At 52.8% G+C, this 25,681-nt stretch overlaps 8 protein-coding genes across 8 annotated transcripts; 3 read left to right on the forward strand and 5 right to left on the reverse strand.

Moving 5' to 3' along the window:
- Nucleotides 1-666: 666 nt before the first annotated feature.
- GT037_003952 (uncharacterized protein) lies at nucleotides 667-4,307 on the reverse strand (the record flags this gene model as incomplete). Its single annotated transcript, XM_038928999.1, has 5 exons — nucleotides 667-716; nucleotides 767-1,001; nucleotides 1,051-3,938; nucleotides 3,987-4,174; nucleotides 4,234-4,307. 5 exons carry the CDS (start codon nucleotides 4,305-4,307, stop codon nucleotides 667-669), a joined length of 3,435 nt encoding a protein of 1,144 aa, XP_038788706.1.
- A 1,391-nt stretch (nucleotides 4,308-5,698) lies between these two features.
- Nucleotides 5,699-6,289, forward strand: GT037_003953 (uncharacterized protein; the record flags this gene model as incomplete). The annotated part of the gene is made up of 2 exons (XM_038929000.1): nucleotides 5,699-6,084; nucleotides 6,139-6,289. The coding sequence occupies 2 exons, from the start codon at nucleotides 5,699-5,701 to the stop codon at nucleotides 6,287-6,289; spliced, it is 537 nt and encodes a 178-aa protein (XP_038788707.1).
- A 529-nt stretch (nucleotides 6,290-6,818) lies between these two features.
- GT037_003954 (uncharacterized protein) lies at nucleotides 6,819-8,330 on the reverse strand (the record flags this gene model as incomplete). Its single annotated transcript, XM_038929001.1, has 1 exon — nucleotides 6,819-8,330. The coding sequence occupies one exon, from the start codon at nucleotides 8,328-8,330 to the stop codon at nucleotides 6,819-6,821; it is 1,512 nt and encodes a 503-aa protein (XP_038788708.1).
- Nucleotides 8,331-11,095: 2,765 nt separating this feature from the next.
- On the reverse strand, nucleotides 11,096-12,194 carry GT037_003955 (mitochondrial carrier; the record flags this gene model as incomplete). Its single annotated transcript, XM_038929002.1, has 4 exons — nucleotides 11,096-11,188; nucleotides 11,242-11,989; nucleotides 12,044-12,118; nucleotides 12,178-12,194. The coding sequence occupies 4 exons, from the start codon at nucleotides 12,192-12,194 to the stop codon at nucleotides 11,096-11,098; spliced, it is 933 nt and encodes a 310-aa protein (XP_038788709.1).
- Nucleotides 12,195-12,594: 400 nt separating this feature from the next.
- On the forward strand, nucleotides 12,595-13,764 carry GT037_003956 (wd repeat-containing protein 82; the record flags this gene model as incomplete). Its single annotated transcript, XM_038929003.1, has 2 exons — nucleotides 12,595-12,696; nucleotides 12,748-13,764. 2 exons carry the CDS (start codon nucleotides 12,595-12,597, stop codon nucleotides 13,762-13,764), a joined length of 1,119 nt encoding a protein of 372 aa, XP_038788710.1.
- Nucleotides 13,765-14,197: 433 nt separating this feature from the next.
- On the reverse strand, nucleotides 14,198-15,819 carry GT037_003957 (las1-domain-containing protein; the record flags this gene model as incomplete). Its single annotated transcript, XM_038929004.1, has 3 exons — nucleotides 14,198-15,266; nucleotides 15,477-15,622; nucleotides 15,703-15,819. 3 exons carry the CDS (start codon nucleotides 15,817-15,819, stop codon nucleotides 14,198-14,200), a joined length of 1,332 nt encoding a protein of 443 aa, XP_038788711.1.
- Nucleotides 15,820-17,148: 1,329 nt separating this feature from the next.
- On the reverse strand, nucleotides 17,149-18,150 carry GT037_003958 (uncharacterized protein; the record flags this gene model as incomplete). The annotated part of the gene is made up of 1 exon (XM_038929005.1): nucleotides 17,149-18,150. The coding sequence occupies one exon, from the start codon at nucleotides 18,148-18,150 to the stop codon at nucleotides 17,149-17,151; it is 1,002 nt and encodes a 333-aa protein (XP_038788712.1).
- Nucleotides 18,151-19,983: 1,833 nt separating this feature from the next.
- On the forward strand, nucleotides 19,984-20,325 carry GT037_003959 (uncharacterized protein; the record flags this gene model as incomplete). Its single annotated transcript, XM_038929006.1, has 1 exon — nucleotides 19,984-20,325. The coding sequence occupies one exon, from the start codon at nucleotides 19,984-19,986 to the stop codon at nucleotides 20,323-20,325; it is 342 nt and encodes a 113-aa protein (XP_038788713.1).
- Between the last annotated feature and the right edge of the window lie 5,356 nt (nucleotides 20,326-25,681).

Genomic DNA, 25,681 nt, shown 5'->3' on the forward strand with positions numbered 1-25,681 from the left:
CTTAACCCCTGCGCATCTGAGCCGCTAACTTGTTACGGCCGAGAGCACCCCATGCGCGACTGTGCACAGCTCAGGGCGAGATCTGACGCCAGCCATCTTGCCCAACATTTTGGATAAATCCATCACAATCGCTGCCACATTATCCTTCTTTGAGCCGGAGATTTAATGCGCCCCTCTCGTTCACCTGCACTTGGAACGAGCGCCACCTAATACAAGCAAAAACGACAGGCACACAGTCCAATAACAGGCACGTAGTCCAATTGTGTTACTGATCTCTATATCTTGCAGTCCGCCTTTCATTGCAATCCGTCCACACTCCAGAAACAGCAAAACTGAGCTGCCTCCAGTGCAGCATTAGATATTATACACATCAACCATGTGTGTTACATGAAGAAGAGAATCAATGAGCTCCAAGCCTGCCAGATGGCCTTCCCCAAACACGATGGGTATGAAAGGAAAATGGGCAAACTAGACAAAATTTAATCAAAAAGATGCAAGGAGAGAGATACAACCCCAGTTTAAAACCATTTTGTATCCAACACAACAAGGGAAAGGTGATGCCTGATGCTGTAGTCGTACGTCGTAACAAAGAAAATTCGAGAGAGGGAAAGGAGAGTATTGATGCCGTCGAGGCCTAGGGTTGGAGATTGACGTGACAGTGACCGATTACAGCGCTTGGTTGTACGCAAGCCAGGCATCATGTGCCTCCCGGAGGACTAGACAATAGTTAGCACCTGACACAAGGAAGTAGAGGACAAAGACCTACTTTGTAGAACCTGAGCTTGCGCCATGTATGTCTCGCATGCGCACTGCAAGGTTCGTCCGTCCATGAAGTCGAGGACTACACTGTTGGGAAGTTCTTGTCGATCCTGATCAGGTGGGTATGGCGTGCGGAAGTCGCTGAGGTGAAAGCGCTTCACAATACCCTTCTCATTGTGTTTCGAAGGACTGAGCACGAGGTTACCTAGGGCGTCAATCTCGACCCATCGGCGTTTCCAGAGCTGCACCAGGTTAGCATGTCTTCACAGGTTACTATTCATAAATACTCACCAGAGTGTCCGGGAACTGGATGTTTAGATCGCCAACATGCACAGGTGGCGGCGGCTCCCGCAGTGATGCCAAAGAAGTAGAGCGCATGTCGTTCTCGGGAAGTGTCAAATTGCTGCTCGAGTTCTTGAAGGACATGGCAGCCATCGAAGAAGACATGCGTTTGAACATCTTGCTGGTGCGAGAATCCTTCTTGTCTTTCTTCTCTTTCTTGTCATCCTTTTTGTCTTCGCCATCATGGCTGTGTACCGACTTGGACTCGCTCATGCGGCGACCGAAGCTCCTCCATGTACTCTCTGACGATGCACGTGAGGGCGCATTGCTAGGCTCGCGTGAGTGTGACGAAGAGGGCGGAGGAGATGCAGGCTCAGGTCTTCCACGAGTAGGGCTCTTGGGGGTGATGGTTGCCTTTTGGTGGTCGATGATGAGTGGGCTTTGGTGGAGATCAAGGGGCGTGCCCTCAGTTGGCATCGCAAGTGTTGGCTTCATGGTTCGCTCATCCCGGACGATGCGGGCAGTGACCTGCACAGACTCTGGCTTTTCGGCTCCTCGCTGTACGTTGTATACTGTCGACTTGATCGGAGCCGATTGTTTCTTTTTGTCAGGCGTCGTTGAAGCAGATGAACTCAAGAACGCAGGACTTCCAAGACGCGTGCTAGACCTCCCGTTGGGTGAGGTCTCGACAGGTGTTGTTGCAAAGAATGAGGATTTACGCTGGGCGAGGGTAGAGCTCTTTGTGCTCAAAGCAGAGCTAGCAAGGCTTACTTGTGAAGCCGACTCTCTATTAGTCTTGTCTGCAAGTGCTTTGATTCTTTGCGAGATGCCAGAGGAAACGTTGATTTTCGTACGCGCGCTCGTGTCAGATTTTGGCGCAGGAGGCCAACCGCCTGAAACCTTACGTGTGCTCTCTCCAGGTGATAAGCGACTGATACCGTGGTAATTCGAAGAGGCTGATCTGGGAGGGGTTGACAGGTCTGTTGCAGAGGACTTGCGCGGGAAGAAGGGCGTGATCGGAGACTTGGACACCGACATGGGTTTGGCTTGGTGAACTGTAGCGCTTTGGAGCTCTTCCATGAAGGAGTCGTCCGAGAGGTACTCGGTCTCGGAATTGTCGGCGCTGACTTGCAGTGGATCCAATACTGCACGTCGCTTTCCCTTGGTTTCGTACCAACTCTGGTGCTGGGACGAGGGCATAAGCATGGACTCCCTGTTTCGCTTCTTGACCTGGCCGTCGTCTTGCTCGAACGCTTCGCTCGAAGGCATGTAAATTGTGGACTCCCGATTTGAGCGGTGCTGCGATGGAGCATCGTTCTCACTTGGCCGCAGGGTATCTCTTTTACTTCCATCCTCATCAAAAGACGGTGCTCGTTCGGTGATGACCGGGGCTTGTGTATGCTCAGGATGGAGTTCTGCAGATGGTACAGGAGTCGTACTCTCAGGGACTACAGTCGGTGCGCTGTCGATCGATTGCTCTTCATCCAAGGAATCCGGAGTGTGTGATTCTTCGTTTTCCTCGGACTTTTGCGACTCTTCCGTACCTGCCTCGTCTTCTGAGATGGATGATGGTCGTGTTGAAGGTGCGCCAGAAGAACCATGAGTTTGTGCAGATATTGGTGACGACACCGAAGCAGTGGAGTTCAAGTCGTCTGTCTCGTTCTGACCATCCGCAAACGCCATGCCGGAGCTGCTTGGACGGTTTGAAGGCAGATCATCACCAAGCAGTGTCTCTTTGTCGGCTTCGGGTTTGTCATCGGTCAGTACGGTGGGAGTGCTCTCCTCAGACTCAGTCGCAGGAATGGCAGATTTTGCCGGGTTCTCGTCGCCAGCTTCAGTCACAACTTCGGTGTCCTCAGCCTGCGCTTCAGGTTCCAACGCAGCAGCTTCGGCGGCCTTTTCTTTCTTTAGCTGTTGAGCCTGTTGTTGTTTCTTGCGCATCTCGACGGCCTTCATAAGCCTTGTCCTTTCCTGTGTCGTTCCTCCAGACCGAAGGTGACTCTTGTACGCGGACACGGGCATGGACTTGGTGCTGGCCGGAGCTCTCGTTGAATACATGGACGAAGCAGGAGACAGTGGCATGTCAGGCACAGGAGGGACGTCGTGTTGTGGAGGGATAGCAATGGTGGGAAGTGTACTAGAGGAGTTTGTCTTGGACTCTTTCTTATTAGCAGTCTTTCGTGTTGCAGAGCGCAAGCCTGCGGGAAGCGACGAAACAGGCCTTGCCAGATCTGAGGGTGCGCTGCCAGAGGTCGATGGTCTTCGGCCTTCGAGCGATGGTCGCGGTCGTGGTCCGAGTTTGACCTTGGGCTTGGTGTACTGCTCATAGTAGTGCTGGTAAAGCTCATCGTAGTTTGGCCTGGTGGTTTGTGATGAGCCTCGCGGTTCTGGCCCGTTCTCAAAGAGCGAATCATAGCTCTTGAGCGTGTCCTGGAGGTCGGATAGATCAGTGTCGTCGGGCGTCGTCGGCCCTTCGGTTACCGTGTCCATGGTGACGTGCGAGATTTGTGGTGACAACTTGTGCTCGACAGCCTTCTCTTCCAACATCAACGGGACCGTCTCTGCTTGCGACGCAACTGATGCGCTTCTAGTAGGCTCGTCTTCGCTGCCCGTGGCAGGCTCCAGAATGGTGGGGATGCTGGACTTTGCTGTGCCCGGTCGTGCTGCATTGCCTTCTCCGTCGGGCTGATTTCCCTCCTCTGCGGCCTCCTGTATCCAGCTGAGCTTCTGCTGTCGCGACGATCCGCTAGACGAGGAGCTCGATGGGGCGGCAGTGTGCAGACTGCAGGCGGCGGTAAGGGCGGCATCGCTGAGCTCTTCTGGCGTGGAAATGGACAGGACGATGTCGTGGGGCGCAAACTTCTCGGTGATGTTGATGAAGTGGACACTAACGCGGGCTGTCGAGGGTTAGTGGTGAGGGTGACGGGATTGACGCTTCAACTCACCCTGCAGTAGTCGCGATGTCCCCTCAGGCACGTATTTGACCAGGACCTTGCGCCGACGGTACAGCAGGAGCCCGTACAGCGGAGACTTTTCCTCGTACTGGGCGACGGCAGCGCGCGCCTCACCGGCTCCCCCAGTTCCCCGTGTCAGGACTTGAACGGCATCCCTTGACGTGTACCTGAGCAGGAACCTTTACCCCAAGCATTAGCACGTGGTCCGCGATGGAAGAAGAAATTGGGCATGTCTTACCAACCACCAGCCTCGGCGAGCGCACCCTGGTACGCCTGTGTTACCTCGACATTGTCCAGGCCGTTCAGCGACATGATGGTGCAAGCCGGCCAGGGGGAGACGCTTCGCGGTGCAGACTCTCAAAGCCGTGCGTGTCGTCGTCTGCGAGGAGACGGCGTTGTCGTCGCGGGTGCAGTCAACGAGCGTGATTCCAGGAGGTCAAAGCGAAGTAGGGGTCATGAAATCAAATCAGGGATCCGTCGAGTATCAGAGGCGGATAACCGGCCATTGGGGCAGCGCTGTGCGTCGAGGCAAATGGACGCTTCAGGAACATGTACCGTTGCAATCCGCCTAGCACCCTCAAAAGCTTAAGCTGAGAGGGAGGATGGGTGAAGGCGACTGACGAAGAGCGTGGAGACCTGAAACACGAAGCGACGGCAACCCCTGTTAACTACAGTACGCGCAGCCCGGGAGCTGGCCAGGGCTATATCTCCGCACCAGCACAGAGCGCCTGATTCACCGACATAAACGGCTCCCGCTCTCATCATATGACATCCCACAAGCATGCGTTTTTCTTTTTCTTCACCAACACGTCGTCGTACAGGCGCGTACTTGGGCTCCACGGGTGCTGTCACCAGAGCCATGCGGCAGTCCACGCATTGATGTCTAGGGAGGAACCGCATTAACGCAGGCACAATGCACCAGGCCACCGATAGTCCTGAGGCGTCCCAGGTCACAGCCAGTGCGATGAGATCAATCCCATGGACGCACCCGCTATGACAGCCATCCATTGCTTCTGCCGCCGGTAACCCGCCGACAACAAGGCGGGGGGGAAAAGAAGCAAACAGCTGTTCAGGTGCAACTTTGCTGAACCCAGCAGCAGATCGCACTCTTCTGTCGGCATCCCCCTGGCTAGATACGAACGCGATAGCATCTCGCAGCTATTTTAGTCACTCCAGATTCTTGCAACAAGCCATCCCAGTATACACACGCTTACCTCGCACCACAATCACTTGTCGAGGCCGGTGAGAACTTGCCGGAACTTGTTAAAAGACACCAGAACTCATGCATACAGTATAAACAAGCTTCGTCCGTTGTTTACCTCAAAACATGGTACGCGTTGGGACTAAGAAAAAAGCTAGAAATGGTCCGTCGGACAGCTCAACTACTACTGTCCGACTGCCCCGCTATCCCCTTGCAGCTTGCAGCAACACCATGCAGGCTGTTGGTCATGGCCACCAAGCCTGCACTGCATCGCTGATCGGTCGGTAGCGGCCGCAGCAAGAAAGAGTTTGAATAGCAAGCAAATGTTCCACAAGTCTTCCGCTTCTCCATCGACACTCGACAAACGTCAACTTTCCGAATAGTTTCAGTAACCAGCTAGCCCGAAGATTCCGGTCCCAAACTAAACGCATCGCGAAAAGCAATTAACGGCTCTCCCGAACACACGCTAAATCCGACTCGTCACTTTGCCTCAACCTCGACAATGACATCACTCCCAGCTGCTAGCACTCTCCCCCATGCCTCCGAATCCGAACTCGCAAGCGTTCTAGACCTACTCTTTGAGCCATCGCCTCCCCTCCGCGAGATCACTTTCCCCGTGCTGAGGTCTGCCACTTTCCCCAGCTATGACATCTTGATTACCGCTGTCAACGCGCAACTCGCTGCGCTGGCCAAGTCAACTGATGAAAGCGATGTGAAGAAGCTTTCTGAGATACTCTGTTCGCATCCGAGGTTGGGCGAGAAGAAAGTAGACAGCGAGCAGAGCCGAAAAGAACAGGCGCAATTGCAGGCAGGTGCAGAGGAAGAGAAAGAGAAATTGGCAAGCCTCAACAAGGAATACGAAGAGAAGTTTCCAGGGTTGAGATATGTGTATGTGAAATCTCCCTTGAGCTCACGGTTGATAATCTACTGACGGTTATGTAGTGTCTTTGTCAATGGCCGTCCACGACCTGAAATCATGGGGAATATTCGCTCTCGTATCGACCGTGGCGATATCAAAGCTGAGCGTCAAGAGGCCATTCAGGCCATGTGTGATATAGCTCTTGATCGAGCATCGAAGCTGCAGAAAGCGTAGACTGCGCTCTTTCAAGAGAGTAGCCGATTATGCTGTGATAACTCTAGCCAAGCTCCGGTTTAAGTTGAGGTAGCAGCATAAAGGTGCATCCATCACGTTCAGGGCTTCTGCAGCAGTATTGAACTACAATGTTGAGCTTTCATTGAAAGAAGTGTTTTAACTATATGCCACATGCTACATGCTTCTTCCTGTACTGTTTTACAACGCGAGATTGGACGTGTACATTTCGACGTGATAAATGCAAAACCGTTCCGAATGCCGATTGTTCCCAGTATGGTGGTACACAGAACCGCTCATTCCTTTTTTTTTTGGGTGTCCTTTTTGCCTTCCTGATACTCCGAGCTTTTGATTGTTAATCGTACAAGTACATACTGATGGCAGTAAGACCACATGGGTCATTTTCGTTCCAGATATCCATTGAGGACGAGCCTCCTTTCCTCAAAACCGATTGCATGTGGATTTTGTGAGACTTTCTGTTACCATGATATACGACATATCTAGTAGATACACAAAATGGCCATAGCACCACTCATGATCCAAAACGCATGAACATCAAGTTCCTCTGCCGTCTGCGCTCTTGTTCCACATCGCTGGTATGGACAGATCCGCCTGCTTCTGTCGAAGGTGTGTCCGTATGGTTCCATGCTGATGGGCTTTGTGCTGTCATGGATGCGTCGAGTGCACTAAGATTCGGCGACTTCGATATCGGTGGGAAATTTGGTGAAGCCGGAGCAGCTAATGATGAGAAATTTGGGGACATCGATGCCGTCGCGGTCGACGAGGTGAAGTTTGGTGGTGTCGATGCAAGCGAGAAATTTGGTGACATTGGTACTGTTGTTGGTATAAAATTAGGAGAAGCCGGCATGGTTGGTGATGCAGACGTGAAATTCGGAGAAGTGGCCGCTGTAGTGGTCACGGCAAGCATCTCTGGGGACACAGATTTAGTCAGCTTGCGTGGACGGTGATCAGGCGACATGGCAAACGAGTCCGTTCTTTTAGGTGCAACCAAGCATGTTGCAAACAAGGCAGTGACGTCTGGCGATGTTGACGTAAGTGTAGGACTTGGGCTGCCCGGTGTTGATACCCTCGGCCATATGGCATCCGCGCCGTCGTCTACCTGGTCGTAATCTCCGAATACTGATTCTGAGTGATCCAACCCGATGAGATCGGAAAACATGGTTGCATTCGTAGTGCCAGTGTATGAAGTGGTAGACGAGCCGGCGGTGACGACGGATGGTGAGAAAGGCACGTCATCATCATCATCATCATCATCATCATCATCGTCGTCGTCGTAAGGGTTTGGTATTGGCTCGTCTTCGTCATCGAGATGAGCATACGGGTCGAACGAATCTCCATCGCCATCAAAAGCATCATAGTTCGAGATTCCAAGTGGCGATGGCGGCATAGGTAGGTAGTCTCGGCGTGATGTCGTATCTCTCGCGGAGTGAGACCATGCTTCATTTGGCGAGCGGAAGACGGCAGCCTCATCAGGGGAATCCCTTGTTGTTGGTGAAGACGAGGTGGGCGAAGGACTTCTTGATGAGGGCGGAGAGTTTGTAGGCGATCCAGAGACTACAAAGTGGCCCCCAGTCCTCACAGCAGCACTGGGTGGTACTGACGGATCTCGCGACAACACTGGTCTGGTGTAAGTGTCAACACTGCCATGGTTGAACTCCAGTCTCGCTAATTCGAGTTGTGCTTGTTCTCTCTCTTGCTCGACTGGTACACGACCACATCCGCTCTGTGCTTCTTTGGTCAGAATCAGTCGTCTGCGTACCCCATTCAGGATGGCGGCCTTCCTGAGCAGGTTCCGCCCAAGTGCCTTCTGCTTGGCCCATACTGCGATCTTGGAACTGCCGCGATCCACAATGTTGGTTGCTGGAAAAGAGAATTGTGGCGATAACCGAGAAGTGATAAGGAACAATCGAAGTCGTCGCTTCTTCTTCTGTACACACGAATGTTCGCCGTCGATATCAGCCACCGCTCGGGTGCGCTTCTTGGATCCACATAGTGGTTGGCGAGGCAGAAAAGTAAGGTTCATAGTGGATTGTGAAAGGATACTGAAGTGCAAAGTTGATCTTTCAATAGGAAGCAAATTCTCGAATCGTCGAGTGTGTGGCGTGGGATACTCAGCAGCGCCAGGCATCATCCTCCGTTGCCCAACCTCATGCACTGTCTTCGGAAGATGGAGTTGATGATGCGAACCGGCATTCTCGCACACCAGTATTGATCTAGCAGTGGCGAGGTTTGGTGATGCTAGTCCAAACTGTCGAGGAGGTGATTTGCCGTGCGGATGCAGCGCAACATCCACATATGGATGTGGATCCAGCGACACTGTGCTAGGGAAGGGCGGATCTTAGCTTGGGTGCAAAGCGTCCAATATCGAGGTCGGAACCTGTCACGAGACACCGCTGAGAGCCCAAGACGATGTCGGATATGGCATGCGCGTGACACACGTCGCGATGTTGACTGTAATATCGAACGAGGAAAGGACTCGCCAGCGAGGCGCTGTCGATGTCAGGGAAAGTAAGCAGTCGGCGACGATGAAAATGGTATTCTGTCTGGTGCAGAGAGGGGCTAATAATATCGCTAGAGAGACTGCAGGAAAGAGCGGATGACCCAGCGCTATGGGCAAGATGCGGAGAACCCCAGTAGCCATCTGCCACACTACCGCTAGTGAAATCACCACTTCGATATCTTACTGGACAACGTGAGAAGGCATCCGCAAGCCACTGGGTCCAGACACGCACTCTATGGATTGACCACATAAGATTCTGCCTCGACATCGGTCAAGGCTGTGTTCGTGAGGCTGCAGCATTGAACTCGGAGGCGAAAGCGGACATTTTTTTCGTGTTTGAGAGAAGAGGCGCACACGAGCAGACGAGGAGGAGATGGGCGCTGATCGGAGAAGGTCTCCAGAGATGCTTTCATCATGGCCGAACTTGATTCGAAGTGAGGCTTCAAGCTTCAGGGGTTCCCGTCTCCAGAACCCTGTCGCTCTTCCCCAAGAGACGCCGATCAGCCCAGGCCACAAATCCTTCACTGCAGCCAACGACAGCAACACCATGCTTTTGCCATCAAGGATGAAGAGCTTGCAAACATGTCATCATTCTTAGCACGAAGAGTCAGGCTGACCCTGTCAAACGCAAGCAGATGACAGCGCCCCGAAGGTACAGCAAACGCAACCACCAAATGATGACAGTTCTGATCTCCAAATCATAGCCTGACAGGGTCTAGAGCACCGACGATCCGAGAACCCTGAGGTTGTGCTACCAGTCGGCTCCCCTCGACCTCAAGCTGCACGACATAGGCGTGACATCGTCCAATAGCGGGGCACATTGCTTCATTCTCTCCATCACGAATATGTCTGGATCTCTGAGCGACATTTTCGAACAGCACCCCGTAAAACCGGATCCTCAGCGGTAACAACGTCTGCAACAGACGGGCTGTGTGTCGCTTCCCTCAAAGTCGATCGCCGTTCTGCAAACATCTAAATCGCCTCCAAGACACGTACCTTGATCCGCGGAGAAGACATTTCGCCTTTGCGGACCACGGCGCACTGCGGACGACAGCGCAATACTTGCTGTCGTGCTCACACTCTGCTCGTCTGTTTGTGTAACAAACTTACGTTACCTGCTCTCCAATCCCGCACTCCAACCATGCACTCCAGCTTACGCTGCATTTGCTGCAGCATCTCCTGCACTCCGCACTGTTGCGCATCCACGCATCCTCACCTCATTCGCTCAGCATCATCGTCAAACTGCAAGTAGTCACGAGCCCTAACCTCGTCAGAATCAAAATCTACTCTCCAACTCGCGCATCGGCGGCTTCCACACTCGCCTTGCCGGGTACGAGAAAGGCAGGCGCTGGCTTTGTGTGCGTAAACAGGGGCACTCAACTCGGCTCCTCGTCCGAAAATTGACGCAACGCATGACGACCCAACTGCATTCGTAGCGCCATGCATGAGGATGAGGCTCAGTGTGCGTTGGAAAAAAACTCATTCTTTACCGACAAAAAGCAATACGATGGATCGAATGAGCGCCACATTCACAGTCATGTCACGACTGCAAACTTGGTTTGTGTCAGGCACCAATGACAAGCTCTTTGACACCACATTCCTTTAGATTATGATTCGCCGGAGAAGTTTTCCAATACAGTTGGCGAGTGGGTCAAGATCTTAGTATACGATCACGCTCATGGCCCGAGAGGGCATTCCCGTCCCGCTCTTGGCAGTTATTCAGGTATCTCCTGAACGGTGAAGAATACTGCCCAAAAAGGTAATTCGGGCGAAGAAGACATGTTGTGTTCGTAAAGAGGATAACGGAAAAGAACTCCAACACGCTACTCATTCCTACGAGGATGGACCGATTTGCATACCAAGACCTTCTTTCATCTGACTACAAGTCAGCCGACCGATTCGTGTCACGAACAATTGGCCAATGGCTTTTACTTGTCGATTGGCTATCAAGTCAGCATCAGCCATATCTGCTCTTTCAACTGCTTCTCTCCCAAGATGACCAACTGTCGCGGAGGAATGCAAATCGGAAGAGTTTGATGATGCGAGGAATATTCTCATATTCAAAATATACAGTGGTCACCTGCTAGCTGGTATTGGTGTCAGTATCTATCCAACTTTTCTTCTCAACAGTCTCGACTTTTGTACAAAGTGCTCCGCCATCATCTCGCGGTTAGTCCTACGAGTCGCATCGAACCATGTTGTCTCGTAAAGTCTCATACGCTGTATCTGACGCCGGGCATGTATAGGCAATGTGTACGTCTGGCCTACAGCCGCCAAGCAGTCTCTACTCACATGTTCGCTTTGGTCTCTGCGGGCAGTATCCGGTCTTCTACCAAACGCATGAGCTTGATGGTTTGTTCAGCGAGTGTAAGAGTCAGGATCTACTCGACGGTTAGCAATAGTTCGCTTGTCTTGTCTAGTTGTGCCATCATACCGTATGTGGCAGAATACGCGCCAAATGGGCAAAGTAGCCCTTGTACAGAGCGAAAATACCCTCCGTCTTGACTGTTCGGCTCAAGCAGTCGAATGCCGATGTGTATAGGTTGCCGGTCTGGTTGTACATTCGCGACATGATTGTGTCTGGAGGATGCATGACACAGCATACGACGAAGCCGCTCGCGGTACTGCTAGCAATATGCAGCGGCATTCCCTCTTCCATACCCAGATGTTTTACCAGCCGCCTCTTGGCGAAGAAGTATGTGGGAAGTTGTACAGAGCTGCCGAAACCTGTGCGGACCATGGCTGGCCCTACACCTCTGTACAGACCCTTGATGCCCTCGGCGCTGTATATTTGTCGCATACCGTCGATGGCGTTTTTGTATTTATGTTGTGTGCCGACGGGCAGGAAGGGTGAGTAAGACTGTAGGCGCGTCTTTACGAGGAAGAATGGAGAGCCGGCTGCAGCACCCAGAATGCCAGATGAAGCACCTGCAAAGAGGTTGATGCCAAAGGATTGTACGGCCGCGTCGCTGTAGACGACGTTGGTGAGGGTCTTGCGAATGGGTTCGTAAAAGCCTAATCGGCAGCCGTTCAAGGTCATCTGGTAGATGTAGGCACACCCAAGCCCCCGTAGCAATCCTCTTGGTCCTTCGTTCTTCAAGATGACGTTCACACCGTGGAAGACACCTCTGTATAACCGCGGCGCGTCGGTCTTCGCTTTAAGCTCGCCTTGTAGTTGTAAACTGGGCGATCGTCAACGAACTGGTTGCGCAGGCGTTTCGAGAGAGAAAGCGCACCGGATTTTGACGGTCTCGAAGCCGTGGGTTACTGTGACTGCACCGCATGCTGCTATGCCGCCGGCGATGAAGGAGCTGTTCGGGAGGCATTAGTATACAGCATGTGACGTGAAGACGTGGAGATGAGCACCTACCCAAGGGTTGTAGACATTGTGAAGCTCTATGCGACTAGGGCGCGAGCTGGTTGGAAAAGTGCCCGGGTCGGCGCAACCATGGATTGAAGAAGACGGGGGTTGTAGGGATTAGGAGCACGGGTGAAAGCAGGCGCACTCTGGCCTGGTAGACGGATTGCGGTCAAATTGGCAATGCTGGGGAATGGTGAAAGTGAATAATCGAGGACCCGTTCCGGTTTCGGCTCGGGATCAGCAGCTACGTAAGACGGCCTGGACCCACTTCTTTCCCTTTGTTGCAACTCTTCAGCGCATTCCGCCGGCTCTAGTTGTCCCACGTCGCGTCGCGTGTAGCCCATTTACACCCGCGCTGATTCGCTCACTGGGCCGGTGGAGATGAATGCACTTGTTGCAGCACACGACTAGGAGACCAACACTGCCATGGCTGGGTCAGCGACGCCCGGTGGAGGCCCTCCTCCGCCGCCTGCAGGGCCGCCGACACAGAAAGTCAGCGACGTCATAACAAGCTTCCGGCCTCAGAGGGTGAGACCAAGACACAGGTGCACATGTCCGCAGTATACTGACACTTGCCAGCGCTTCAAATCCGGCGGCCAGGGCACCGCCGTCACCTCGCTCGACTTTGACGACTCGGGCGAGCTAGCCATTGTCGCACGCGACGACGACACGCTCCAGATTTACAATTGCAAAGAAGGCAAGCACGCCAAGGAGCTCAAGAGCCAGAAGTACGGCGTGCATCTGGCGCGTTTCAGTCACCATGCGCAGAGCATCATCTACGCCAGTACAAAGGTCGACGACACCATCCGCTTCCTCTCCACACACGACAACTCGTACATCCGCTACTTCAAGGGCCACAGCGACACCGTCACCTCCATTGCCCTGTGTCCGTCCAAGGACGATTTCATAAGCTGCTCAAAAGACAATACGGTGCGCTTGTGGAATCTGCAATCGCCAAACTATGTCGGTCTGCTTAACCTTCACGGACCCTACCTTGCTGCCTACGATCCTTCTGCCACCGTCATTGCCATCGCCTCACCACCTACACAAAACGTCCTCCTCTACGATATGCGCAACTACGACAAGCCGCCCTTTGCCACCTTCGACATCCTCGACATGGAGCAACGCTTCATGGGAGGCCAGAAGGTCGACTGGACCAAGATTGAGTTCACCAATGACGGCAAGAGTTTGATCATTGCGACAAACGGAAGCGGTCACTTCGTCCTCGACGCCTTCTCAGGCGACTTGACACATTTCTGCTACCGCAAAACTGGCTCCTCGGGACGTCTCCCACCCAGCGCCTCCACTACAAATACCACGGGCGCAAAGCCCGATGGTCATACTCCGGCAAATGGACAGGGCGATGTGTGCCTTACTCCAGATGGCAAGTTCCTGATTGGAGGCAGTGGGGAAGACGGCCTCCTAGTCTGGGACATTTCCAAGCCACCAACGCCGAATAATATGCTTGAGCCTATGGAGAAGCTTCCAGGACAGGGCAAGAGCGCTGTTGTTGGTTACAATCCGAGGACCAACCTGCTGGCGACTGCGGATAAAGATCTATATCTCTGGCAGCCGGATCCCGATCTCATGATCTGAAAGAAAAAAGGGTCTCAGTCCGTTATAAAGAATGAAGCATGGCTGGATATAACCTTGGGCAACAAGAGAAGCAAGGATAGGATAGGCACGTTGCCTGACCAAGGAGCAAAACATGAGACACCCATGCGCCCCTCCGCCCATTTCTCGCCTTAGAAAATCGAGAGAGAGAGAGAGAGCAAACATGTGTACTGAAACATGTGTAGTCTGCAAGTTGACTACAATTTACAACAAATCGGGGGAGGTACTGAAATGCGAACGGGTGACCGAAAGAGTAAACTTGGTCACAGACAATGATTGTGTAGCGAACATGGTTGAACAATCTACGTTTTACCCAAAGACGGGTACTCTTCTTACTACGTCTGCCCAGATCATGTACCAATCGAGTATTTGCATCCTAGTGACAGAATGCCTTACTACTTTTAGGTCGATCCCTTCATTCATCGTCCTCCCAACCCTGAGGCAACCATCCGATAGGCTTGGATTTCCACATGCCCAGCATCTTGGTTGGCCCCTTTACCTTCTCCTTGACCACATCCTCTTTGCCTTCATTTCCTCTAACCGGTAAGGCCCGCTCAATGCTCTCGACTTGAACATCAACATCCATCTTCTCACCGGTTCCATCCACCCTAGCAGCATCAAGCACTGCTCGCCATGATTTCTCATTCGATACACTTCCCTTCTCCAGTAACTTGTCAGCTAGTTTCAAATTCCAAAATGTAGGATCCGAGAAACAGTGACTAAGAGTCAGTTCCACAACATCATTCTTCGCGGTTTGTCTCAAGGCTGCCCAGTCCTTTGACGTGAGGAGATGTAGTGCCCATTCATGCAGACCGTCCCGAACAGGATCCATCTCTGGGTGCACCATTTCCCTTGACGAAGCATTCATGAAACCTGTAAGATGCGCAACCAGTCCCGCAAAGTTCAAGACGCTGCTGCAGAAAGCGCGTAACAAAGGTGTCCAGATGATAAATGCGCCAGACATGGTACTGCCCAACTTTTTATCCGTGGGTAATATCATCTTCCCTTGCACTAGTAGCTCTAGTAGCGCGCGTTGTGTATGTGAAGAAGGTGTCGTCGTAGCATTAGGAGCAAAACGAAGGTTGTATGTGGATAGAGCTGTTTCGGCAGCTTTGGTGTCGTCTTTCTTCCTATTCTTGATCTCACCTTTCCGCTCTTTGACATATGCTTTGAGGATACTTTGGAGTTTCTCTCGCACCACTTCCCTGCTCTGGACACCGAGTTCTTCATCTTCTTCTGCCGCGACGAGTGCACTGCCGGTCTTGAATGCATAGTCCAGTTGGATCCAGTACCACTCCCAGAGCCACTCGAGCGACTCGGTAGCAGCCCGCTTTAGCTCTGCGAGGGAAGGGAGGTGCCGGTGGACGATGCGGTGGCGGGTTTCCAGGAGGGTAATGGGGAGCTGAAGGGATTTCCCTGGGGGAAACCATGAGGGGCGGTCGCGGGTCAAGTCGATTTGCGTATCTGCTATGCCGGTTACGAACCTATTGGGAGTTAGAAAGAAGGTGTGAACAGTGCTTCATATGGACTTGACAAAAACGTAGAGAGAAGAGATGATTCGAAAATCGGACGAATTGGAGAGAAGAACAGAATGCATGCAGACTCTAGAGACACATTGAACACGCCCGTATCCAGAACAGAGAGACGGTTGGGGAGTGGGATGTTCTTTATATCACAACATTCGACAAACCTACCTTGATATCGCAGTAGCATACAGCAGCCGCAGTGCGTTGTGTTGCAAACCGCCCCGTGCATCTTGAAGCACTACATCCACAATGTCTGCTGTCGAGTCTAGCAGCAGTGGCAATCCATCAGGTTTCCGTAGTCGCCAAGCAAACACCTACCTCTCATCAGCACACTGTGGCTGTGGACCTCAGAAAAAGTATTCCCTGTAGGTCGTGCGATTCCATCTTAGCTTACCTTGTTAACTGCTTGCTCTTTCCTACTAGTTTCTGGACTGTACAGGTCCTGGCGCAGCTGAAGCAGCTCCTGACTATCACGCCACGCCGTGACAGCAAATCGTGTATGCGGTTCCATATTTAGCACTCGAGTAGTCGCGCAGCTGGACACGTTTGTGCAGTCGACAGCTTCAAAGTCTGCAATTGGCTAGCCGATACGTTGCAGATGGAGGCACGTGAACGCGTGTTGGCCGTCACTAAAAAGACATTTGCTCAGTCTTCCAGGTGTGCATATCGATAAGCGCTACGAGTTTGACCACCACATTTCGAATCGAGCCAATGACGCAAAGACCACCCGGCAAAACCATGGAGGTCCTTTTTTTTCAAGGCTGGGAACTCAATCTCGCAACCCCATCTTCTGGAACCTTTCTCGTCTGAAATCTTAATCCGCGCTACTTGCTTAGTCTCCGGTGAGAGCCTTGATGGAAACATGAGCGTGGCAGCCGACATTTCGGTTAGCTGGTAAACTTCGGCCCTAGCGGGTGAATGTGCTCTGATGTTCGGTCAGGGCAACTGAAGCGGGTCTGGCCGATGTTGAGCGGTGCTGAGCGAGGTGGAGGACGATTTTGCACCTTTCACAATCTGCCGCACAGGGCTGCGTGGCTCGCTCCGGGTAACGGCTTAAAGATCGGTCGGACTGCAGAGTGTCAGTGTCGCTTCGCTTTAACGTGGTGGGTGCGTGGTTTGCACCATCATGCCACTTCGTGAGGCTGCTGGATTATTTTACAGTCTTCGGTCCTTTACCGGGCAATGTGACACAATTGCGCGTTGACCGATCTGCATCAAACTAGGACCTAAAGGACGGGCCCGGAGGACGGCGGCATGTCGCCGACGTGTGATTTGCTGTGTCTTGTACTGGTCGCCTTACACACTACAGAGTACGTGGGTTCGGTACACTAAGGGCTGGTACATGGCGGCTTGCGCCGAGACAAATGTACGTTGGGACCATGGTTATACGAGAAGGCTAGAAGCGTTGAAGAAGCTTGTGGGCTGTGGAGGTCGAGGATTGACGTTCTCACGGCGAAATGCGAATACTGGGGCAGCTTGAAGCAGGAAGCACCTTCCCTTCTCGTCGATGGTGGACCTCGGATGCTGCCCAGGCCTATGTACCATTCGATGACTCATGGAGGCAAGGTAATCAAAGTCGGCACAGTAGGGTAAGGAATCGAAGTTTGATGTAATGTGGTTGATCTGGTTGATGCTACTATCTGACTACATCATGTTCATCTGACCTCATAGTGAGCGATGCAAAGCCTCACTCTACTGCCACTAAAGGCTGGGTATCTCTAAAGTCTTTTCCGGTTCCAAGTGGAACCATGCAAAACGCCTCGCTGTGCTAAAAGAATTCGCCTCAAAAATATGCTGGTGCTCCTGTATCGTAGTCGCACGTTTGAAACAAAGATCCGGCTCAGAGCCATCCATATCCCAGCCCGGCGTCCCGCACCGGCATGGTGGGCTGCTTCATCTGTTGAAACCACCACTCCTTGGTAACCGACTCGTCCTCGTCGAAGAAGAAGCTCTGTCCCTCCATGTTGCCAGGTGTTTGAGCCTTGACGTGGACAGGAAGGTGCTGGCTCTGCTGCACTGCCGGCAGAGGTGGAGATGGCTCTTCGACACTGGCCTCTGAGCTGGCGTCATCATCCTCTTCTTCGTCCTCCTCTTCCTCCGGTGGTTGCCAAGTCTCCTCAAGCTTGAGACCTTTTCCTGTTCCTTCGGTGAGAGAGCCCCAGCTCAGTGATGGCTCAGGTGCGTCGTACAGGCCCAATGCAACAAGCTTCTCACCATCATCGTCTTCCATGTTTCGATCTTGCTGAGCAGGGTGTTGAATAGGCAGGAAGTTGGAAGATGCCTGTGCTTGGTTCTTTTGGGCCCATTGCTGCAGATACCAGGGCAAAGCTTCAGTAGAAGGGGTGTTGAGCGAAGAATGAACGTAGCCAGGAGTGTGTTGGGACCATCCATATTCTGACTGTGTGTTGGCATAAGTCGAAGCACCAGTCATAGGCTCGAACATGGAGTTGCGTGTAGACAGGGAGTAAAAATCAGAACCGTGGTGAGAGTCACGGTCTGATGGGGAATAATGTTGTGACCATTGCTGATGGGGCATAGGTTCGAAGTAATTCGTTTGCTGTGAAGCCTGGAAACGTGATGACGACGGGTGCCAGCTAACAGGTCTGCTCTGTTGTGGCCGCTCTTCCTCCTCCTCCTGTGACACGCCAAACATCATCCTGTAGTGGTCGTCTAGAGTAGCATAAAGCTTGGTCTCCGTCGTAGTCTTCCTCCTCTCCATGGCTTTTGGACTGTTGTGGTGGCTTTTGGTCTTCTCAACGCGTGATGATCTGCATGGTGCTTGGCTTCCAGAGCTGCGAGAGGTACGTCGGTGAAGCTGTGAGGTTTGCATGTGGCCGGACATGTTGGCGAGGTGGTATGGTGGGAGGGCAGTGATCATACACAGTGGAGGGGAAGATGTCTCGAGTGGGTTGTAGATGTGTGTGCTAGTAGGCGGTTGTGTCGGGTGCAATCACTCTTGTCTGACTTGGAAGCGTGACTGGCTTGGGGGCATCTGCATAGGTATATGGACTGCCAAGAGATATAGACACATCAGGAAGGGTGGATGGGGAAATTGAGGTAGCGTAACCTCGCGGCAAGAGTCATGGTACAAGGCATGCCAGGGCTAGGCTAGCGAAACTCAAGAACAGCTAATAGTGGAATAGATGCAGACAAGGAACGGGAGTGTATTGACTACACGGAGCCACCAAGGGATGGCTCGGTGAGGGAGCGCTGTGACGACTAGGGCCAGTGGCACGGCTGGAACGATCAACGAAAGGCATAGTGCAGAAAGCGAAAAGGAACGCTTGGAATGACCAAATCACAAGACAGGGAAGGCAGACGAGGGAGGCGTACCATGTATCATGGCGCAACGCGCAACGGAGCATCCGTGCAGCTAGACGACGGCCGGCTCATGGAGAGCAGACAAGGGAACCACAACGCCCGCCACGATGATGGCAGAATGCGGTAGTGCGACTAGGCCCTGTACAGACGTGCAGTGCGACTCAGCTGGGCTCCGCACCGGGGTTGAGTGTCGTGTGCATGGGGCGGTGGCCCTCAAGGCGGTCAACTAGCCCTAGGGTTGTTGTACGTACGGAGCCTGAAGGACGCCCGCACTCGGCAGCGTCATGTTTTAGCCGCGTCTGAGGGTAGCATGATTAGTGGAAGAGGACCGGCGATACTCCAGGGCGACATGGGCGTTGGTGTGGGAGGCATGCATGTTCATGGTGCATATCAAGCAGAGATTCGTGTCGGCGCCAGCAGCATCGCGAGATCAGGGGCGGATGGGGCTTCAAACTTTGGTTGGCGCAGTAGTTTCGGAAAGGGTTGGAAAGCGAGGTTGGGTCCTGCTGCGCTACTTCTCCTTCACAGCAGTCGACACGCTAGTGGGCACAGCCAATCACCGCCACCCGCGAGAGTAAATCGGTCCACTATACCCGCTCCCAGCACCTCCTGCTTGGTCGCGCGTGCAGCCGGCAAACCACACTGCTGGCCCACGGTATCCAAGCGCGATCTGGGGTGGGCGCTGCTCCGATGGCTTTATTGGCCTCCTCCTAGCCGAGCGTCTTCCAGAAATCGACATGCAGCCAGTCAACCCCTGCCGCCTGCAACGGGGACGGGCGAGTCGATGACATGGGACTTTGCAGATGGGTGCACCGATGCAGTATCAGACACATGCATCACTGGCTGAGGTCACACAGCCAACGGCGGGCCACTCGCGGAGATTGGAGCAATCAGCGTAGAGCCCTCGCCTAGCACAGGCATGTCATCAGCCTTGCATACTGACTACGCTACAAACGCCTGAGCAGTATGAGCACACCGGACGCAAGAAGCCGCCTGTCCATCGGTCGACCCCCCGGCGTGGGTACATGTGCCGCCACGACGGGTTACGCCTAAAGTACGCCCACCCCCCGTACTTGTGGTTGTGTCGAGTCTGACACCCTTGTTGGACTTAGGCAGCGCCGAGGAAAAGCACTTTAACCTTTGGCCAGCGCTGGGCTCCACCTAGGCACGCCTTGAAACCATGTGCACGCTGCCAACGTCGAACATCGGGCTTGGACAACCGAGTGACCGGCTGGTTGATCCAAACACAGACGCTGTGACCCAAGTCAACACTGAACCGCTGCATCGCGCCCGGCAGTCTTGACCACCGGGCACAGTGCGGCCGACATGGCGATACGCGCGTTCACATGGTGGCATGTCATTCTCCTTGCGAGATCGTCTAGCACTGCAAATAGTCTGCCTATACACTAGGTTAAAACCTATTATAGGACGCCGGTACTTCGTTCAACGTCGCAGTGGGTGGAGTGGATCCGTTCATTACGATAAATGTTGGCTGCAACTAATACGAAGCACAAAGTCTGGCTGCGCCGTGGTGACAAAGCAGCGAGCTTGCGTGGTGAGGATCCATCTCAAGAAGTCTGCCGCTACCATCTACCGTTATTGGCAGCACGGCTGTCTCAACCAAGATGACAAGCGGGTTGATATGATCCATTCCAACGACAAGGCCTTCACACCTCCCTGGGCGACCCCACGGTGACCAGGCCCAAAGTGGTAATGCCGTTCGACAACCAGAAATGAGAAAATCCCCGCGTGGCTGATGAGATGCAGCCGAAGCGCCGAGAGACCAGCCCTGTCCTCGTCCCGCCTGAATGATCGGCAGCGGTCCAACGCGGCGCAAGGATGTTTTTGGCGGTTCAAACGAACAGGATCATGTCAGGGGGCTTGCATCTTGTCGCCAAAAAGAGCATATGAAAGCTGCACTTGGGTCCTTGCATGGGGTGTCATTCATGGATGCACGCAAAAAATGGATCGTCAACGTTTACTTGGCTGCAGCCAAGTGACATTAAAAATATGGCACACATTTTTACTACATGAAACCCAATCACGAAGCGGCTTTTCATGGCAACACTCGTGCAGGCGCCAGCACGCAGGATCTTTATTGTGCCAAAGAAGAAGTAACTAATATCACAGGTCCGTCATCAGTAAAGTGCACCGAATGTGAGCGTCAGTGAACGATATTGCAACTAGCGCGAGCCACAGGGAACGAATCAATGCACCGTGTCCCGTAATTCAGCACATCCCGCGTATCACACCCAGCCAGTATGACTCTGCAGCACACGGCCTCGGTCATTTTGATCCACGAAAAATTGCGGCGTAGCTGTGCCACTTGTGCATCACGAGACGGATACGTTAACAGGAAAAGTAAGCACCGAGCTGTCACCGGAACCTGTTCTGCACAGCGTCGCTTGATCGTGTTCACACAATCTGCGAACCGTCGAATCGAGGTGCTGAATGCTGACCCGCATCTTCCCATGGTCTTGTCTTGAGCTCATCCGCGGGAGGTGATAGGTCACGCAGCAGCACTGGGGACAACAGCGTCGGCAGACATTACACCATCTGGAAACCCGTGCCTACCAGCCGTGCTGCGCGTTACTGGTCTCATCAATCGAGATTGTGAACGCTGTAGTTTCAAGAAGGCTTTCTCCGGCATTATTCTGGCGAAATCGCTTGGATTGACGCGGCACGGGTACTAGACTCTTCAAAGTGTGTCAAGGCCAAGCGCTGCCCATCTCTGACAGCCCCAGTCCGGCAATCTGCAACACGGGAAGAAAAGCCCTTTAATGACGTATCGGCGGGTGGCCCACGAGTCGAGTGGGTCTCAAACGTGGCGCTGCATCGTCTCAAAGACTGTTGACAGAACAAAAATTGCGGTATGAGCGGCATCGCCTACACTATGCGAGCTAGCCACCCAGAAAGTCTTTTATGGCTCGCCCTACCCTGTCGATAACATGGTAATCTTGACACGACATGGCCTTTCTCAAGAATGTCTATTGCACTGCCATCATCCTAGGCCTTTCAGAAGACTATTCATTAGATTTGATACGGCTACGTGTTAATTATCGGTCACGCAGCCTTAACCAAGCGTCAGGTGAAGCACGCTGTGGACAAGTTGCATGAGGAAGAATTCTGTGGGCTTGGTAGCTGCATTACTTGTGGATGACGACGATCCTTAGCAAGGTGTTGGCTTGTCTTTGTGATGCGTGTTCTAGACTCCTTGTCGGCCCATGCGAACGTGAAATTCTCTCTTGCGGGCGCGGCGGCACTTTATCCTTACCCTTGGTGCGAGCATTAGCCTCACTAGGCGGCTCGAGAGCCCACTTGCTCAACGTTGACGATTTCCTGTCCAATCGCCGTGCTCCGTTGAAGCCTCCTGGGTGCTTCGATCAGCAGCCACACTAGCTCGTCGGTGAGCCTCCTTGCTGCTGCAAGTTGTGCTGGACGCAACCTTGACTATTTGCCGGCTCATAGTCCTACTGCACAACTCAAACAGGCACCAGCGGTACGACCTCCTACCGCATCTCATCTCGACATGTGCGTGTGACGCACGTCTAGAGAACCGGACACCGATGCCCCACTGAAAATAGCTAAAGGCTCACAACCATGAGACAAGATGGTATACCACATATACGATATGCGCTGGTGGCCGGGGTACGGGTCTGTCCAGTCAGACCGCCACTATGCCAACACCGCCGCCGCCTACTCGCTTGTATGTGCAAGTTGCAGGTACATCACCATGGACAAGCCATGACGGTGCGGGCGAGCTTCCATATCATTTTTACCTAGCTAAGACGGCCTCACGAGCACGACCAACCGTGGGCATCATGTACACGTCTGTACCTTCGCTTCACCCGAGCGCTGCAACTGATGAAACTTACCTATCGGGCGATCCCATGCTAAATGTCTTACGACGCCGCAGCTGAAGCCAGCCTGCATCTCCGCAAAATCATCTCCACTTTACCAGGGCCCGGCGGTGACTCGGTTTCACGCGCAGTACGAGCGTTTGTTTTCCTTCTGCCGCTTCGCCGTGACCCTTCTGCTTGTCGCACCTCTTTAGGTCCAGTCTCTGCTTGCATCCGCCTCGAGGCCAATAGCTCTGATCCTTCAATGCAGCGACAATGCACCAGAAGGAGCCGTGGATCCGACCATCATCATGAATCAGGGTGGTATTGAGGCGCTTGCTGTTGCAACTTGTGTCGGTATCGCAACTAATATAGAGCAAAGTTTCTCGATCAGCACTCTGCCACATTTGAGTATCCGAGGTCGGGCCACTCCAAGCATCATGCTTACCTTTTACAGTTACCACCACCGATCTGAGTCTTGTAATACTACGCACCAATACGGAAATCGTACTCCGCTTTAATATTCCAGCAGCACACCCCTAGTCGAAACCCTATACAGCAGTCGCTATTCGTTTGTAGCACATAGCTTGGTGTCCGCCAGTCATGCATCCGGCCGCCGTTACATCAGGCGATGTGTCAAATGCGATCCCAAGTTCGGTGCTACTGCGCGCATCACAGCTGACAAGGGCGTCCTTTGCGTGAGGGTGACAATCCTTGAGTTGACAACTGAGACTCGCTTACGGAAGCTCCTATGCAAGTAGTTCCTCGTCAGGTGTATGACGGTGCAAACGGGTCCACGGATGCCATGCATGCGCCATGAATTTTTCCACCTCACCAGATCGGCAAATCGCCTATCTTCTCACTCTGGACATGTTCTAGGCTAAATTGTGCTTACGCGGCGATCTCAAAAGGCCGCTTCCACCACTGAGCGACGACCCGAAGTGCCTTCTTTATTCGCCTGCGATTATGCGCAGAAGCGGTCACACCTGCATGGTCCTGATTTGCGGGCCCTCAGTAAATTGAACGCCTATTTTTGGGCGCCCACGACAAAGATCTGATCGCTGCGTGAAGTATACGCAAGTCGCTTGTTGCCCGACTTGCCGCATTACCACCTGTCTGATGACCATGCCAGCCCGGCTTGCTCCTTCTTTGGCATACCGATGTTCTCACGGCGATGCGGCTAGTAGGCGCTCCATCAGCGCCCGCAACACTACCCCTCCTCGACCAGCATTAACAGCAATCCACAGTCTAGGATGTCCTGGAGTTGCTCCAAATAGACCGTCCAAGGACAGCCTGCACGACAAAACCAGGTGGCTCAACTTCCGGGCTGTGTTTCATCAACTTTTCTTTGCTTCCGCTTTTTCCGATCGTTCTCGCTCTCCAATACTGGCTGCCTAACTGCCCAACACTGAGTTGTCAGCCGCAGGCGGGTCGCATGTATGCACACCAAGTGGCACTATTTGCCCTTATAGTTACCCACCCATCATACGGTCAAATTTAATGGGTACATGCAGGTGCTGCACACGGTCATACTGGTGGTTTGGACCATTTACGTGAAGGATACATTTTCTCCGTTGATCAACAAGTACCACGATGACCCATGAACAACTCAACATCTAGCTGCCGAAGTGCTACATCAGTTGCTTACATCGTGTACGGATTCCCGGCCTCCCAACTGTCCTTTACACCGCGCGCTTCTACATCGCTAGTCCTTTCGGCACATGCAGCACTGATGCGTCTTGCAACAGGCGCCCTAATTATGCCACCCAAAATACTCCGGGGCATCATGTACCGTCTGCTCTACTGTGCCGCCCACATGAGGGAGTTAGGTTACCGTTCGGGATTGGGAAGCTCCGGATCATCGCTACACGAATGCAACACTGACAATCGTGCCTTCAAATGGAAGCTGGGAGCTCACAAAGTACCCAACACGGCGTTTTTTCTTCGTACCTATATTCATGTTCTTTCGTTACCAAATTCAGTCCTTGCATAGTCTATGGCCTTAGAGGAGCTCCTGTCTGTGGAGAGTGCCGGATACATAGAATCATACAGCCCAACAATCAGCTGATATCAGACGGTGCTATACAAGAGTAAGCGATAGACGACCTCGGGACGATGCCTAAGGGAGATCTTTAGCATGTTGATCGCAGGCACGATCATCGTTGATGAGCAAATGCTCTACGTTGACATCATGTACTTTCTCTCGCTCGTAATTCGCTTCAAACTCCACCACACATTTGAGGTTACTCAACAAGACTTTTACTGATTGCAGCCCTACCGATCGTCTTTATCGACCGATCAGGTGTATACACCTTTGTGTACATTGCGGGCCGATTTACGCATTATATCGCCACCGTCAAGCATGGCATAGCATAGCCCCAATCGCAAAAGCAGCGCCTCGCCACACATGTCACACACGCATTCATCCAACAACGGTCCGGCGAAAAACATGTCCCCACCCAAGCATTTCGCATTCAACATCCGGAGCCGCTTGCGCTTGTTCGCGACGCCACGGGAGGGTGTCATCAGACGGAGTTCGGTAGGCTGCCTATGCAGGACTGCCGATCGATGACGAAGACGTTGGGTAGATGGAGTAGTGCGGGGCTTGTTCTTGCGCGAACATGTTGACATAAGCACAGTGTAAGTGTGAGGTTCAACTTTGAGCGGTGAGTAAATTGGGATGTATAGAACCATCACTATCTATGTGTGGGTGTGCACATGTGTGAGCGTTGTCGCGGAAGCGGGAAGTCTTGGTCGAAAAGAAAATACGGCACACCTTGGCGGAATAACTCGCTATGCTTGCTGTCGAGAAAAAGATAAGTACGCGTTTATGCAACCAGATTTATGGGGTACGAAAAAGCCTATACATCATATGTGCAATATAGCTGGGCTTCTGAGCCGTATAGCATAAACATTATGGATGAAGAAGCTTTCGACTTGGCTCATACTATGGAATCGCTATGCCCATGTCACCTGTTTTCCTTTCACGACAAGTGTCCCAAAACACGAACCTTGAACCTTTTCGCTTTTTCCATATGCAGTCCTTTTTTCCCTGGTAACACCATGACCAACAAGGGACGAATCGGCGTGGAGGATTTCGAGCTGAGCAGTATCTCCAGACGCCCTGATGTCACTTAGATATGGTCCGCTTGATTCTCTTACCTGCCTGTACTGCGCTCATGTCTACAAAACCCGTGTCAAGTTCTGAAGGTT

Source organism: Alternaria burnsii (genome assembly GCF_013036055.1).
Source record: "Alternaria burnsii strain CBS107.38 chromosome Unknown 730, whole genome shotgun sequence".
NCBI lineage: Eukaryota > Fungi > Ascomycota > Dothideomycetes > Pleosporales > Pleosporaceae > Alternaria > Alternaria burnsii.